The sequence below is a fragment of the Rattus norvegicus genome, chromosome 9 (genome assembly GCF_021556685.1).
Source record: "Rattus norvegicus strain SHRSP/BbbUtx chromosome 9, alternate assembly SHRSP_T2T, whole genome shotgun sequence".
NCBI lineage: Eukaryota > Metazoa > Chordata > Mammalia > Rodentia > Muridae > Rattus > Rattus norvegicus.
This window is the reverse complement of record NC_141542.1, coordinates 83410095-83424892: the sequence shown is the minus strand read 5'-3', so window position 1 is coordinate 83424892 and position 14798 is coordinate 83410095. Positions and strand designations below refer to the sequence as shown.

Here is a 14798-nt window from a genome sequence, read left to right as displayed (position 1 = left end):
ACTACTCCCAGATCTTCCCCACCAACCTACTCACCCAACTTTGTTCTTCCTCTATCACATTCTATTTCTATCACAGAAAATAAAAACAAAAAATAAGACAAAAATGCCAAAATAAACAACAAAAGAAGTCCATATAAAACCTCCAAACAAACCATGGCGTTAGGTTTTTGGTGGCCAATTACTCCCTGTGTGCAGTCTGCCCTGGGGTGTCTTAGATAAACCTAGTGACAGTGCATTGGAGACTTTTCCCCTTTGCCAGCAGCTATCAGTTACAAATAGCTTCTTGGTTAAAGTTGGAACCTGGTGTCAACTTCCCCTCTCAGGACTGGACACCTGGCATGAGCCCTTGAAGGTCTTGTACACGAATTCATGAGTGTTAGTCCTGCTGTGTATGCAAGACACTATTTCCTTCGAGTCACCCATCATCTCTGGCTCTTAAAATCTTTCTACCTCCTTTTTTGAATTGATCCTTGAGCCTCGAGGCAGGGGGCTTTGATGAAGACACCCTATTTGGGAGTGAGCTCCAAAGTCCTTTATTTTCTGCATATTGTCCAGTTGTGGGCATTTGTGTTAGTTTCTAGCTCCACCAAGAAGCTTCCGTGATAAGGGGTGAGAGAGGAGCTCATCTCAGGACAATTTCTTTAGAATAGGCAAATTCTTAAACTGCCCAGGTCTTCCAAAATGCAAATAGTTAATTTACTGAGTGAACGAAGTGAATGTGGGATTCAAGAGAATTTATAGGATAACTCATACTAAAAGACATGATTCACAGGGGTTATCATTTGAAACTACTACACTCCATCCTCTGGATCCCAATGAATGACATTTCTAAACCACTTAACCTTTTCCCCAAGACCACTAGTATTGTGCCATTTATGGTATCAGAATCAATATGAGGTCTCAGCAGCCAAATGTATAGGAACCTGTAATGAGGCTTTAGGTATGACTTCTATGTGCAGTTTGCAAGTATAGCTCATCTGTATTAAGTTTAATTTTATGAATAAAGTTATTGTTTATTTGCCCTATAAGTATCCAACAGACACAGCTAGACAGAAAAGAAACTGCAGTTTGCAGAAATGTATGACATAGACAAGTTCTGAAGTACAAGTAGACACATTGCAGGTTTGTTGATTAAAGTCTATAAAGTAGTTCTTTGTTTTTGAACTTGTAACAGTCCCACATCTGCCTCCCAAGTCCTGGGAATATGAGTGAGCTCTAGAATGTGGTACTGAAGTCCTAACAAAGGTCCTGACACTAAGGACAAACAGTTTTATCAGTAACCTGTAATTCACCTTCATGCTAATGTCATTTCCTACTTCACGAAACCATTAGGTACTTTGAGCATTCTGCTTAGAAACAGTCAGGGACCAGTTACGACTCAATGGATAAATGTACTTACAGTGTCCTCTGTCCTCTCACAGTGCGTGTGGTTTATACATGCACTCATGTGCTCATGTGCACACACAAAAACTGATAGAACTTTTTTTAATATACAAGCAGCATCTTGCACCAAGTCATCTAAGCATACAGCTTTTCAGTTTAGTATTTTGAGGTAGAAATTTCTGAATGTATGAAAAGTGGGTCTGATTCTGGTGCCTTCTCGGCTCTTTTCCTTCCTTGGTTTGCTTTGTCCAATATGTGATGGTTTTTGTTTTATCTTATTGCATTTATTTTGATATCTCTAAGAAGCCTGCTCTTTTGTAATGAGAGAGACCAGGTTAACCATTGTTAAAACTCCATAGAGTTTTCAAATCTAGAAACTTGAGTCTCTAGGTAGATCATATTATTTATTGTCTGCTTATTTCTCATGATGATGCATTAGTTTACTCCTGGAGAATCTGTTTTTACATTTGGTAAAATGTAATTAAAAACTATTGACATGTCTACAGTACAGATATGTCTTTAGAGCTAGGAAAATACATTGGTAGGCATGGGTGAGATATAAAGATATTCTCCAGAAAAATACTACAATTCTTAACATACAAATATATTTAATAACATTAACTTAATATACAATTACAATTACTATTCAAAATAAGAATGATTATCTGACCATAATGTTGTCTAGATCCTTGGTATTACTTTATTACTGCCATGCAACCTTCTGTCCTACATAGTTGGCAGTTCAGGTGTAGGTACCAGGGAACCACCCTATCTAATTTCTGGCAAAGGGAGTTCTCTGTAACAGTGGGGAAAAAAAACCCAGAAAGTTCTAGACTTTAAGGTAAAATTCTCAATATTCTTTACAAAAATACCACTTATTAAATCTTCTCTCTCATACATGAAACTGGCTTTAAATGTTTATATATGTGTATGCATGTTCATGAAAAGAAAAAAACAAAACAAAAAAGGCTTTTCAAGAATATAGTAAGAAGCTAATATAACATTTGATGTGGACATTGGAAGGAAGAAAACTGGGAATGGGAAGGGTGTAAAGGATTTAGTTGTGGGGGAGGGGAGAATCATCCAAACTAAGCATATATGGAAATGTTATAAGAGAATCTTGTTTGTATGTTGATTAAAAACAAACAGGAGGTAGATGATTAGGTATACAGATAGTTTACCTCATATTCTAATTATAACACATTCCATTTAAATTAAGATATCAGGATTATTTTGATTTTATTTAATCCCCTAAATGTTGAAACCAATAAATCAGGGAACTTATTGAAACAGTAGATTTGAGCTTTATCATGTGTCATTGGCCAAAGTCAAGCCAGTCGGCTGAGAATATGGCTAGGAGGTTGGAGAAAGGCCAAGTTCCTGTAGTTTGTTTATATTCTCTTCTTTCATACTAGGTGTAAGGACAGGAATGATTACTCTTTCCCTAAAAATTCTTATATATTCACAGCACAAGTCATAAATTATTACACTATGATATAGGAAATGTGACCTGGTCAGGATTTTTACCTAAACTTTGTAGTAGATTTGTGTTGTCATCTCTTGTGTTATTTTCTACCCCCTTTAAAACACGTTTACATTTTAAAAAGACATTTTAAATTTAATGTATTTTAAATTAAAATTTAATTACTTTTATTTCTTCTCTCTTTCATTTCTCTAACATGAGTACCCGCATCACTCTCGAGTTGATGGCCTCATTGTCTTTGAATATTATAATCACACATGCATACACAAATGGAAGGTTCCTCCTTGCCTAGACTATTCTCTTATTTTTCTTTTCTTCTCTTGCTTCTATGTAAATGTAACCAACTTTCTTTTATTAGAAGGTAACCTTTTAGTTGGTTTATCACTTGCAGTGTTGCTATGAAGAATTATATTTGCACTTTGAGGAGGTATTCTTATCTAAAAAGTAAAAAGCCTTAAGAAAACTATGGGATACTAAGAAACCATTTGAGAAAAAATTTTCATTAATCATAAGTTTTAGCATATAACTCACAAGCCAAGTCATAAAAACAAAAACAGTTGTAGTAGACCTAAAATTTAAAAATTGGAATAAATCTTAAAATTAAGAATGAATACAAATATTTATTATATAAAACGATTCTCGTTCTCTGTATTTATTCACTAAAATTCCTTAATAAACCTTATTGCAAAGGTAAAGTAGTGTTTCTAAGGCATTCACTAGACTATCTCATAATTGATACTTTACAGCTTATCTAGTTATATGCTGGGTGGTTTAATAAAATAATTCAGAAGTACAAGCAGTAGTTTAGTAATATACTAAGATTTCTATTTTAATGTTTTCATTTCCTTTCTAAAGTATAAAATTATTAGGTTTAGGAACATGGTTCATATGATTAAAGGGTACTTCATATTTTAATTAAAATATTTAAGTAAAATATTTTTGGATAACATATAAAATAAATACAGGTATGTTCATCCTTTGGTTAAAAAATCAGAAAAAGTTCAAAGTAATATGATTTTATATGGACTTAAATTCCTGTTGGAGAAATAAGGCACATAGACAAATTACGTTTCAACCTAGTGTCTCAGATAATCTCTTGTACCTTGAGGAAGAGAGGATAATCTGTAGGAAACAAATAATGAATTATATTGATATAGGACATAGGTGAATTTGAGTGTTTTAGGTGTCCGATTAAATGAAGAAAAGGAGGTGACATCTATCATTTAAGTAATAGCAATCTACTGCTGACAAACCAGCTCTTCCTCACCTGGGTGTCACATCTACTTATCCCATAGAAGATCTTCTTTAGATAATAAGTAATTGTGGTAAAGGAATTTGTGAGTTGAAGAAATTCAATTTTTGGAGGTTTCTTGATGGCATTTTTTTCTTTTTTTTGATTTTTAAAAAATTTACATTTAAATGTTATCCCTCTTCCCAGTCCCCACCCCCCAGAAACCTACTACCCTTTCCCCCTGCTCTATAAGGGTGCTCCCCCACTTAGCCACCCACTCCGTCCCGCTTCCCTACACTGGGGCATCAAGCCTTGGCAAGACCAAGGACCTCTTATCCCATTGATGCCCAACAAGGCCATTCTTTGCTTCATATGTGGCTCAAGCCATTGGTCCATCCTGTGTACTCTTTGGATGGTGGTTTAGTTCCTGAGAGCTTGGGATGGGGGTAGGAGGTTGTCTGGTTGGTTGATATTGTTGTGAAGAAATTAAATTTATTACATGCATACAATTACTTCTGTGAGAAAATATGCCTTATAGAATTGCAGTTCAATCTGTCTGGTACCAAATTTTACTAGGTTACTCCACGTATGTGTTCTGTAAAATACAGTGGACTGAAATCCAAGTTGTTCATTTGTTTTTTGTGGCAGCACTGGTAATTGAACCCAAGGTTTGCCTCATGCTAACCAAACACTCTGCCACTGAGCTATACCTTGAGCCTGTTGTACTTCTTACTAGGGTATTGTTGGTTTTCTGCTGTAAGAAGCTATCCTCAGTCATTCTTCTGGCAGATAATACTGAAAGTTGTCTGCTTCAGTTCCATTCATTCACCTTCTGACTTCTCATATTCCAAGAGTTAAAATGGCTTCCTTTCATGTCACCTAAGAACAATGCCCACAAGACAACATGAAGGTAGATACAATCCACAAATATATCATTTCCACTGCATTTTGAAGGACAAAGTAAATCACTTGTCCATCCCAGAGTTAAAAGGATGGAGAAACATCTTTTAAAGAAGATATTTAGACTTTTCAAATGTAAGTAGGTTATAAGTGTGCGCATAGACAAATGAATGTAGGTGCCTATGGAAGCCAGAGGGGTGAGATACAAGTCCTGAAGTTACAGATACATATAAATCTAACGTTACATGGATGCTGCAACCCCAAATCTGATCCTCTGAAAGAGTAGAAAGTCCTAACTGCAGCCATCTCTCTAGCCTTGTTGAAATAGAAATCTTTTCATAAGAGGTTATACTTTTAAGAATGGAAAGAATTTGTGTCCATTTCCACTAAGCAACCTTCCAAATGAGGTCTGCTTTGGAAAACATAGGTGACCTCATTTAAGAAATCAAAGAGGAGAAACTGTATGGCTACCATAAAGAATCATGTTGAGACTAAGTGATATTAAAATGGTATACAACCCAATCTCTGCCACATAAGTATTCAAGTGTGAATGAGGATGATAAAAAGCCAACGAATTCGAGTAATGTTGGGGAATCAGTGATGATCTTTGTTTTGTGGAAATGAAATATGAGGACTATTTGTCAACGATTACCTCAGAGCCTTAGAAAGGGTCAGTTTGCAATAGCTCCGAAGAGACTAGAAAAACAAGGAACTATCAGAATAAACAGTGTAACGGAGACTTGGATCACGAGGAAAAAACTTGAAACAGAAACATTTTGTAGAATGAATGAGTTGTCTTAGCTAACTTGGTATGATAAAAGTTTTGGAAGAGAAGAAATAGAAAGTTACTTCCAATTATGGTAACACTGAATTCCTTTCATAAAAGGTCTCACACAAGCTAAGAATAGCATACTAGCATCAAGAATTAGGACATGGTAGGACATGAACCAAGTCTGACTCTCTCCTTCACGCATGTTATTCACAGCTGTATACACTCTGCTGGGCTGTGAACAGAAAGTGTTCTATCATCTTCAGAACACAAATTCTGTATCATATTTTTAACCTAGTGTAATCCTTAGTTTTGTGTTTACCTTGGACTCAGTCTTTGTGTTATGCATTAGTTCTTTCAAGCCAGTAAGGAATGGCATTCTTTGTTATGTTTGCCCAGTATAATGTTACATTTTCTTCTCCTACTTCTTGGTTGGTTTATTTTTACTATTTTTGTTTTGCCCAATATTTCTTGTTTTGGAGAAATTTGCAGAACAAATATGTTTCCATTCTCCTTTTATAATAGAGCAGTACAGCCCTAATTAATGAGCCTTGCAAAATACAACCTTCCAATTCATTAAAGCTGGTAGATAAGAACTTCCATAAAATGTCTTTCAGGAAGGACTTGTATTAGGGAAACAGGCTTCCATGTATGTCAGTACAGTATTTAGATTTTTGCAATAGTGTACTTGATATGTCGTCCTTCCCTTCTCCTCTCTTGTAGTAAGCAACATTACCTACTTCGTGCCTTGCAGTGCTTAGACAGTGGAGATGCTATAGCGAAGAAGATGTAAGGGTTCCAACTTGCATGCAGCCAACACTCGGTTGGGAAAAAGACAAAATGTAAATGTTAATGGATACTGCTTTTTGGAAAAAAGAGGTGATAGAGGGTTCTGGAGCAAAGAAAGAAATGACCTAAAAGATGACCTTGGTGGAAACAGATCAATTTCCAGAACAGATTGTTGTAATAAATAATCATAAAACAAAATCAAATCTTTAGAAATTAAAAGTAAAATTGTTGGGATTAATCTGTCTTTCTAACGATTAGAATATAAGGCCAAGGGAATTTCCTAGAACACAAAACACATATATTTCTGACACCTGGGGAAAAAGGCATATATTTTTAAAAAGTCCATCAACTATTCAGTATTATTAACTAAAATATGTAATAACCCATACCTAAACAGATTCTCATGAAATTTATGAAAAATATAAGATCTTAGGCTTCTAAAGAGAACACAAAGTTATCAAAACAACATATGTCCCGCAATGAATAAGAATGGTGCTGCCACTGAAACTGATTACTTCAGGTGCTACAAGACAGTAGATGTTCTCAGCGAAGAATTACCCTGAATTTAGGACTGAAACTAAGCTATGACGATTATGATGTGAATTCTATATTAGTATAATCACATCAACAAATTATTAAAACTAAAACCATTTACCATATAAGAACCATTTAAATACATATTTTAAAAAGCAAGGTTATGTCCCTAAAAGGAGACTGTAAATTTTCTAAGATCACATAACTCTTTCCATAGAAACATGAAAGTTTTATGACAAAGACCAGCTTTGACACCAGAGTTGAGGTATGATGTCGGTGATTAGGGTTGGTGCTAATGCCCCCTCTGTGCTCCCTCCACATGCTTACAGTAGTGGGCAATATACAGGATCAGCACTACTGACAGAACAAAACTTAATTATCTGGGGCAGCAGGAATGCCCAGTGAGAAACTCTGAGCTCTTTTAACTCTTAAGGTGGTTGGCGAGAAAGAAAAGGACATGCATACACATACATACATACACATTCTAGCCAGGCCTGACTACCTGTTTCATCAATTTCACAAGTATACATGCATATTTATATACATACACATATACCTACATATGTATGTATGTACACACAAACAGATAGACATATATCCATTGGGTGGATGGCACAGAGCACCAACAGCATCTTCTTAGACAAAAGTTCTTTATAAAATTACCTCACAGATAAAATGTTATACAAAAGGAAGCTACAGAAGGATGTTGATAGTATCAAGTTCAAAGCAGTGTTTCATTCCATAAGCTCATTATCAGTTCAAAGCAGCAGTTTCACATGGCCTTGCTTTAATCACAATATACACCTGTGTCTATATCCTTGGACTTGACCTACAGTGAATGTTCTTCCTTAAACACAAATCCGTCCCAAGCTTATTTTTCTTCTTAGTACAATTTATGAAAGCTCACTGTATCCCTTACAATTATTCTTAGGAAGGAGTCCATTCTACTCTTGAGTCTAACACTTTCTTCCTAAAAATTATTTGAATCAGACCATGAATTCTATAAGTCATTAATGTGTCATTCATCTTCCTGTTGATCTGTGGAAATTTGCCTAATAGGATAAGCTGTCACCTAGAAAGTAATCACACTAGGCTATAGGCATTGAGGGTCTCCAGGTGTCTACTCATACCAAGCCAAATAAATGAGTGTGGCAGTGACAAACATGAAAAGGCACTTCAGCAAGAAGCAATCCTGGAACAACATCTCTTGGGCTTCACTAGAGCACCCCCATTACAGCAGAACAAGACTGTCTCCAGGAGCTCATTTGCCCACAGCAGCATTTCCTGCATGGAATCTGCAGTATTTTGTAATATTTAAAATATCATCTTAAATAGCAGACACCTTACCTAAATTGAAGGTAATCTCAGTAAAACTTAGCAAGATACTTTGGAAACTCAGTAACTTATTCTTATATATGATAACAAAAATTTATGACTAGCTTAGTGTACATTTAAAAAGGAAAGAGGGTGAATGAATGCCGTGGCTTACAGTAATATGTCCTCAGCAATGGCTCCAAGTATAGACAAATAGAACTAGAAGGAGAATAGATCAATTCCATATAGAGATTTAAATATTTTAATCTTAAGTGTGTTGTATTAAAGACAATAAAAATAAGATAAAAATACAATGAAATGATTTCAAGGGGCATGAGAGGAAACAGGAAGGGACTACAGAGGACAGAGATCATAAAACAATTACTTTACATTGTGTGACTATTATATCATAATTTATCTGCTGTTGGTTATTTGGGTTACTGCTGAGTGGCACTATATTAATAAAAGCTGCAAATGTATTATTGTACATCTTTTTGCATGATTTTTGGTCAGCATTTTACATTGCCATCAGAAATACTCCACTATCTGCATTAATAGTTAGTGCGTTTAATTTAGGCAATCTAATGGGAGAGTCAGATTGGCATGGCTCATATTGCCTACTTGAGGCTTAATTCCTTTTCTTTTTTAGCTTCTTTGTATTTTCTGACTTGATTTTTCTTTGATCCTATATTTATAATTAGTTTTCAAATATGACAAAATTATTTCAAATTTGTGTTGTGATTAAAAAACATTCTGTATGATTTCAATTAGGCCTTTTAGATTTATTTTTTCTTTCTGTGTTTGAGTGTTTCGTCTGCATGTGTGTGTGTATCACGTACATTCAGTGCCTGCGCCTGTAGAGGTCAGAAGAGGGTGCTGACCTCTGAAACTGAACTCACGTATGCTTACGAACTATCAAGTCCATGCTAGGAAATAAACCAGAGCTAGGTCCTCTGCAAGAGCAATTAAGTGCTCTTAACCTCAGAGCCATCTCTCCAGCACTATAGTCAGGCCTTTAAATTTACTGAGATTTGTTTTATGGGTCAGCGTAAAATTACTATACATGTGACTATTCAATGTACAGATTAAAGTTTGGATGAACTTTTAAATAGGTGCTCTGATTAGCTTCACTGAGTTAGTAGTACTGACTAAGACATTTATATCCTTACACAGTTTACTTTTCAGATCTCCCAACAATAAATACAAATTTGTATACTATCTGTTTTTCTTTTCAATTTTTTTCAGGGTGTCTTAATGTTGTTTCTTATATTTTGAAGCTGATTGTTTCTGCACAAGTATTTTCTTCTTTTAGGTGGATATATGAGAATATCTGTCCTGTTCCTCTCTGTTTATTTTTGAAGTATATAATGTGTTGGGTTCATAGCTAGACAGGGATTTATGGAAGGGTTAATTGAGCTGAATTGAATCTTGACTCTTGTACTTGATGTATATATTTATATGAAATGCTGGACTTTTGAGTTGATACATGGAATGAGTTAAAATTTTGGGAGAAAGAATTAATGTATTTTGTAACTGATCAAGACATAACTTTTCCTTGAGAGCTATTGGGGAATTCCATAGAATTTATCTCCCCAAACTGTTATATATAAATTTTACCCTCCATGTGACATTTAGAATCAGGGCCACTAGTGACCTGACTGTCTCAGTTCCAGAGAGCTAGCCCCCCACATCTGCCATGAGAGGTTCCAGGTAAAATACATCTATGAAGAAGAAATGGAGGCCATCAACAGACATAGACTTTGTCAACACTGTCAATTAAGACGTTCTTGCCTCTAGAACTTTCTATTATTTATGGGCCATCTAGCTTGCATTACTTATAGCAGCTCAGGGAGACTACGGTCACACACTATGAAAACCTGCACCCACATAACAAGCCAAGTATGTCTGGGAGAAAAGAGAAGCTTCGGTCTTGCTGGTTAGCATCAGGTTGAATAACACTGTCTCAAAATAAACAAGTCAAGTGGAGAGCAATGGGGGAAGACAACTTGACCTCAACCTCTGGCCTCTTCCCATGTACACATGGTGAGTGCACCTACACTCACAAATGCACACAGACATGAACATGCACATCCTCGTATACCACACACAAATAACAGAAAGAAAAACATAAAAGAATAAGTTAACGGAGGTACTTGATTAATCCTAAAGAAAGTAAGGCAGAGATCAGTATCAGTGAAATATAAAACAAACATATATGAACTCAAAAAGCCAATTGCTGAGTCTCTGAAAAAGTCAATTTTCCAAACCCCTACTGAGACTCTTCAAAATAATCCAAGGTAGACTTCACCTTTATAAATATGTTAGTGCAATTTACCTGGGAAAATGTAGTGATTTCAATAGGCTCAGAAAAAACAACCCCACAATTAAGACATTTTGGCAAACTGAGAATATATCCTGGTAAACAAATAACCAAAAAAACTCCTATAACTAGATCATCTTTCAAGTTTTATTATATGTGGTGGTATATGTATGTGTGCATGTGGTGTGCACATGTACATGTACAGGTGGATAAGATGTTGATGTTCAATGTCTTCCTATCTTTTTAAATTCAAATTGTTTTATATCACCTTCTCTCCTCCCTTTACTTCAACCCTTCCCAACTACTTTTCCTAGAACTTCAGATATATAAAACCTGCTGCTGAGCCCATTTTTGTTGTGTGCATGAGGTTTCAGGGCTGACTACTTTGCAGATCCTATGATGTGTTGATGTTTACATTGGTTACAGTTGTGGTTTTCTCTGGTGTTCTCCTTTTGTTGTTCAGAGAGCCTTCTTTGACAAAGGGTGGTAGCAACACTAATCTAGGAGAAGTAGTCTCATACAAAGAGTGGGAAGTAGACTAAGCTTTTAGACCACAGTGAGTGAAGAGCTCTACTTTATCTTTTGAGTAAAGGTTTCTTACTGAAAGTAGAGTTTATCAATTGGTTAGATTGGCTATCGAGTCTCCAGAATCTTCCTGTCTCTACTTTCAGCACCGAGTTTGCTGCCATACCTCGAGTTTTACATACATACAGGGTACAATCAGATTCTTATCCTTGCTTAGCAAAGATTTTCTTTAGCTACTGAACTATCTCTCCAGCCCCACATACATCATTTGAAATTGTTATAAATTAATGCTATTCCTGTTTTAACCAGTTGGAAAACAAGAGTTTCTCCTTTGGTCAGTTTTCTATTTATTAATGAAACTGAACCCATTCAGCATGGCTAACATTTCCAAGTGACAAAGAGTTCAGAATTAACTGAAACATCTAAGCTAGAATCACATGAGGACAGTACATTTGGATTTTCATCTCCTACTGAAGACTAAAGGAAACTATAAAGACACTGGTGGAATAAGAAAGCTGGGCACAGTTGTGCATAGAAGCTGAATATATAACAGTTAATTTCATTTTTAAAAACCTTCAATAGGGATGGACATATTGCTCAGCAGTTAAGAGTGCTTGTTCTTGCAGAGGACCTGAGTTCAGTTCCCAGCACAGCCATGGTAGCTCACAATCCCACATAATACCAGTTTTGAGCATCCATCACCCTCTTCTGGGCTTCCTAGGCACTATACACTCACATTCAAGCAAAACACTCATATGCAATAAAAATCTAAATTAAAATAAAAACAGGTTAAATCTTTTATAATGGAAATAATAAAAATGTTAACTGAAAACTTCTGACAAAAATGTGTGAAGCTTTTAAAAAGTGTAAGTGTGCAACGTGTGTATGCAGGTGTTCAAGGAGGCTAAAAGGTATTAGATCCTTTGGAGCTTGATGTGCCCTCTGTGGGTGCTGGAACTTAACCTGGGTCCTCAGGAAAAGTAGCAAGTGGTCTTTACTGCTGAGCCACCTCTCCAGCCCAAGATTAGTAAAGCTTTTGCAGAAGGAACTGAAATGGACAAAGGAAGAGTCATTAATTTTTATGGACTCCTTTTCTCTTTACTGTGTTTCACTGTGATGGTGAAAAGACTTATTTTCTTGACTGTCACTCTTTAGTTTGAAAGACCCAGGTTTTTCCAGCCACACCACTCCAGATGTGCAGCCGATACATTTCATTCTACATCAAGGTGACTTACTAAGCAGGCTGTTCCTAATATATTCCTCATATATTAAATTTCTACTGTCCTTTTAAAGTATTACATGAAAATCTTACATTTTTTTTCTTGCAGACTTTACCTTCAAAAGAAGCATTTTTAAATACCACACAGATGCCTTACATGGGGTCACCTTTAAGTTGGGACAAGTGGGAGCAGAGTTCCAAGTCTCACCTGTCAAGAGAACATGTTTCAAAACTAGACCCCTCTTTCCATCCTGTTTTGTCATTGCCATCAGGTAAGCTACTCATACAGATTTGAGTGTTTTCTATAATGAAATGCAATCTTAGAAGAGCAGGCAATGTCTGAAGGATGTTTTTGGTTTATTTTTGCAGAGGGAGATTGTTGAGATGGGGCCCACTTTGTAGCCCTGGAAGTGTTTATGTGCACTAAACACACTGGGTATTTGTTTAGTTCTCATAAGCCCACGAGAGCACACTATGTTGTTCTTTTCATCTTACACACGAGCACACTGAGCTTGGAGAGGTTTTTCCATCCAAGATAACTCAGCTATTGGAGCCAGGAGCTGAGGTAACTGACACTAGACTCATGCACCTATTACCCTGTATGTTGATTTATTAAGTAATTTGCTTTTCTCTTGATTTAACTTTGAGAGATGTGATAGTCTCATTCTAAATTGTAACTCTGAAATGATATATATATATACATATGATATATATATATATCTCCCTCAGATCTAAAGCATCCTAGTCTAGTAAGCTCAGCTCCTTCTTTATATCTACAAGTTAAAGCTTCTTGTATTAGGCAAAAATCTTAAATTAATACCTACTCTCTATATTTGATACTAAGTAGGTGCTAGAAGTATAAATAAATCCCTCATGGTACTTATATTCTAGTTGTAATACTGTATATAAATATAAAATATATACAAATATAAACAAAATACTTTGCTAAAAGTCCAAAAGGTACTTTAGGGAGGTACATAGGAATAGTGACACAGGCCTTCTCCAGTTCTGTTCTGTTTCCAACACTGGTAGAACACAAAGTTATTTCTGTTAGTGTATGGTAAGTCTTTAGAGAAACAAGGTTATGTTGAGGCAACTAGAAGACAAAAGCTTAAACAGTGTTTTAAAGCACAGTATTTAACTTCTATTCTCATTTTTGCATCAAATTCATGATACTTAGACATTTTGATTGTATTTTTTGTACGTATACATGGACTTGTCATTAAAGTCCTGAGCAAGGCAAGGTGATGCAGCCCTTTAATCTCAGAACTGGGGACACAGATTATAGGCAGATTTCTGTGAATTTGAAGCTAACCTGATGCAAATAGCAAGCTTCAAGCCAGCCAGGGTTGTACAGTGAGACATTGTCTCAAAACTAATAAGTAAATAAATCACAACTGTTGAGAAAGCAGTTCATCTCACTGCGTAAAATCCAGACACGTTTTTAGTCTCTCCTGATATGTGTTCATAACTAATTCTGCATATTGGTGGCAAAACATTCAATAGGTTTTAATAAAAGCTCCCTAAAAAAATGCTTCTCAGGGGAAAGTAGTCTGTTAATTCATGCTTTTAAAAATGATTTTATCTTCATATTCGATAAATTTTTATTCATTTTTTTATGTGTTTGTATGTTATGTGGTGTACACATTCCTTGCTGCATATACAAGTGAGGGATCAATTTTCTGGAGTCAGTTCTCTCTACCCACCATTCTGTCACACTAAGCTATCTCATTGGCCTAGCTTTTACATTGATGAATGAAAAAACCTCTCCATTCATAAGAAGTTTGATGTGAGGTGGCTCAAAAGGCAAAAAAAAAGACACTTACCACAGTTTGACAACCCTAGTTCAATCCCAGGACCCACATGGCAGAAGGAAAAACCAACTTCCACAAGGTGTCCTGACTCCCACATGCCGATGGTGCGTCACTTGTACAAACTCACCCCTCTCTCACACAATAAACTATGTAATTGAATATAAAGCACACCTTATCTGTACCTTGGCTTTTCTTTGAGTATAAAATACACCAGCACTTTCAACACAATTTCCATACGTCACTGAAGGAAGAGAACTTCTTAGTGGAGTTACTGTTTATACAAGTAGCTTTAGTTATACTCATAAGAGTGTGAAACTTGATATTTCATGCATTCCACTTACAGAGGTGTTTCCTGTGTAACAGCTAGCACCATATAAAAATAATTTTCATCATTTTAAATATTCTTGGAAAAATCTTGTGATTTCTGTCATTTTTCTCAGAAGACTGTCACATTTATACTGATTACTCTTCTTACATACTAAAGGAAGATCTTAGAATTGTTCATATGCTAGTTTCT

At 35.8% G+C, this 14798-nt stretch overlaps 1 protein-coding gene across 28 annotated transcripts in view; it reads left to right on the top strand.

The window, feature by feature from the left end:
• Kansl1l (KAT8 regulatory NSL complex subunit 1-like) overlaps positions 1-14798 on the top strand; it is a 105913-nt gene that overhangs the window by 75193 nt on the left and 15922 nt on the right. For all 28 annotated transcript variants that reach the window (XR_015628789.1, XR_015628788.1, XR_015628793.1 and 25 more), the window contains one exon: positions 12577-12739. Coding sequence is in view for 17 of the 28 variants with exons in the window: in NM_001431333.1 (NP_001418262.1) it covers positions 12577-12739 (163 nt within the window). In the remaining 11 variants the exon portion in view is untranslated. The remainder of the gene's footprint in view (positions 1-12576; positions 12740-14798) is intronic.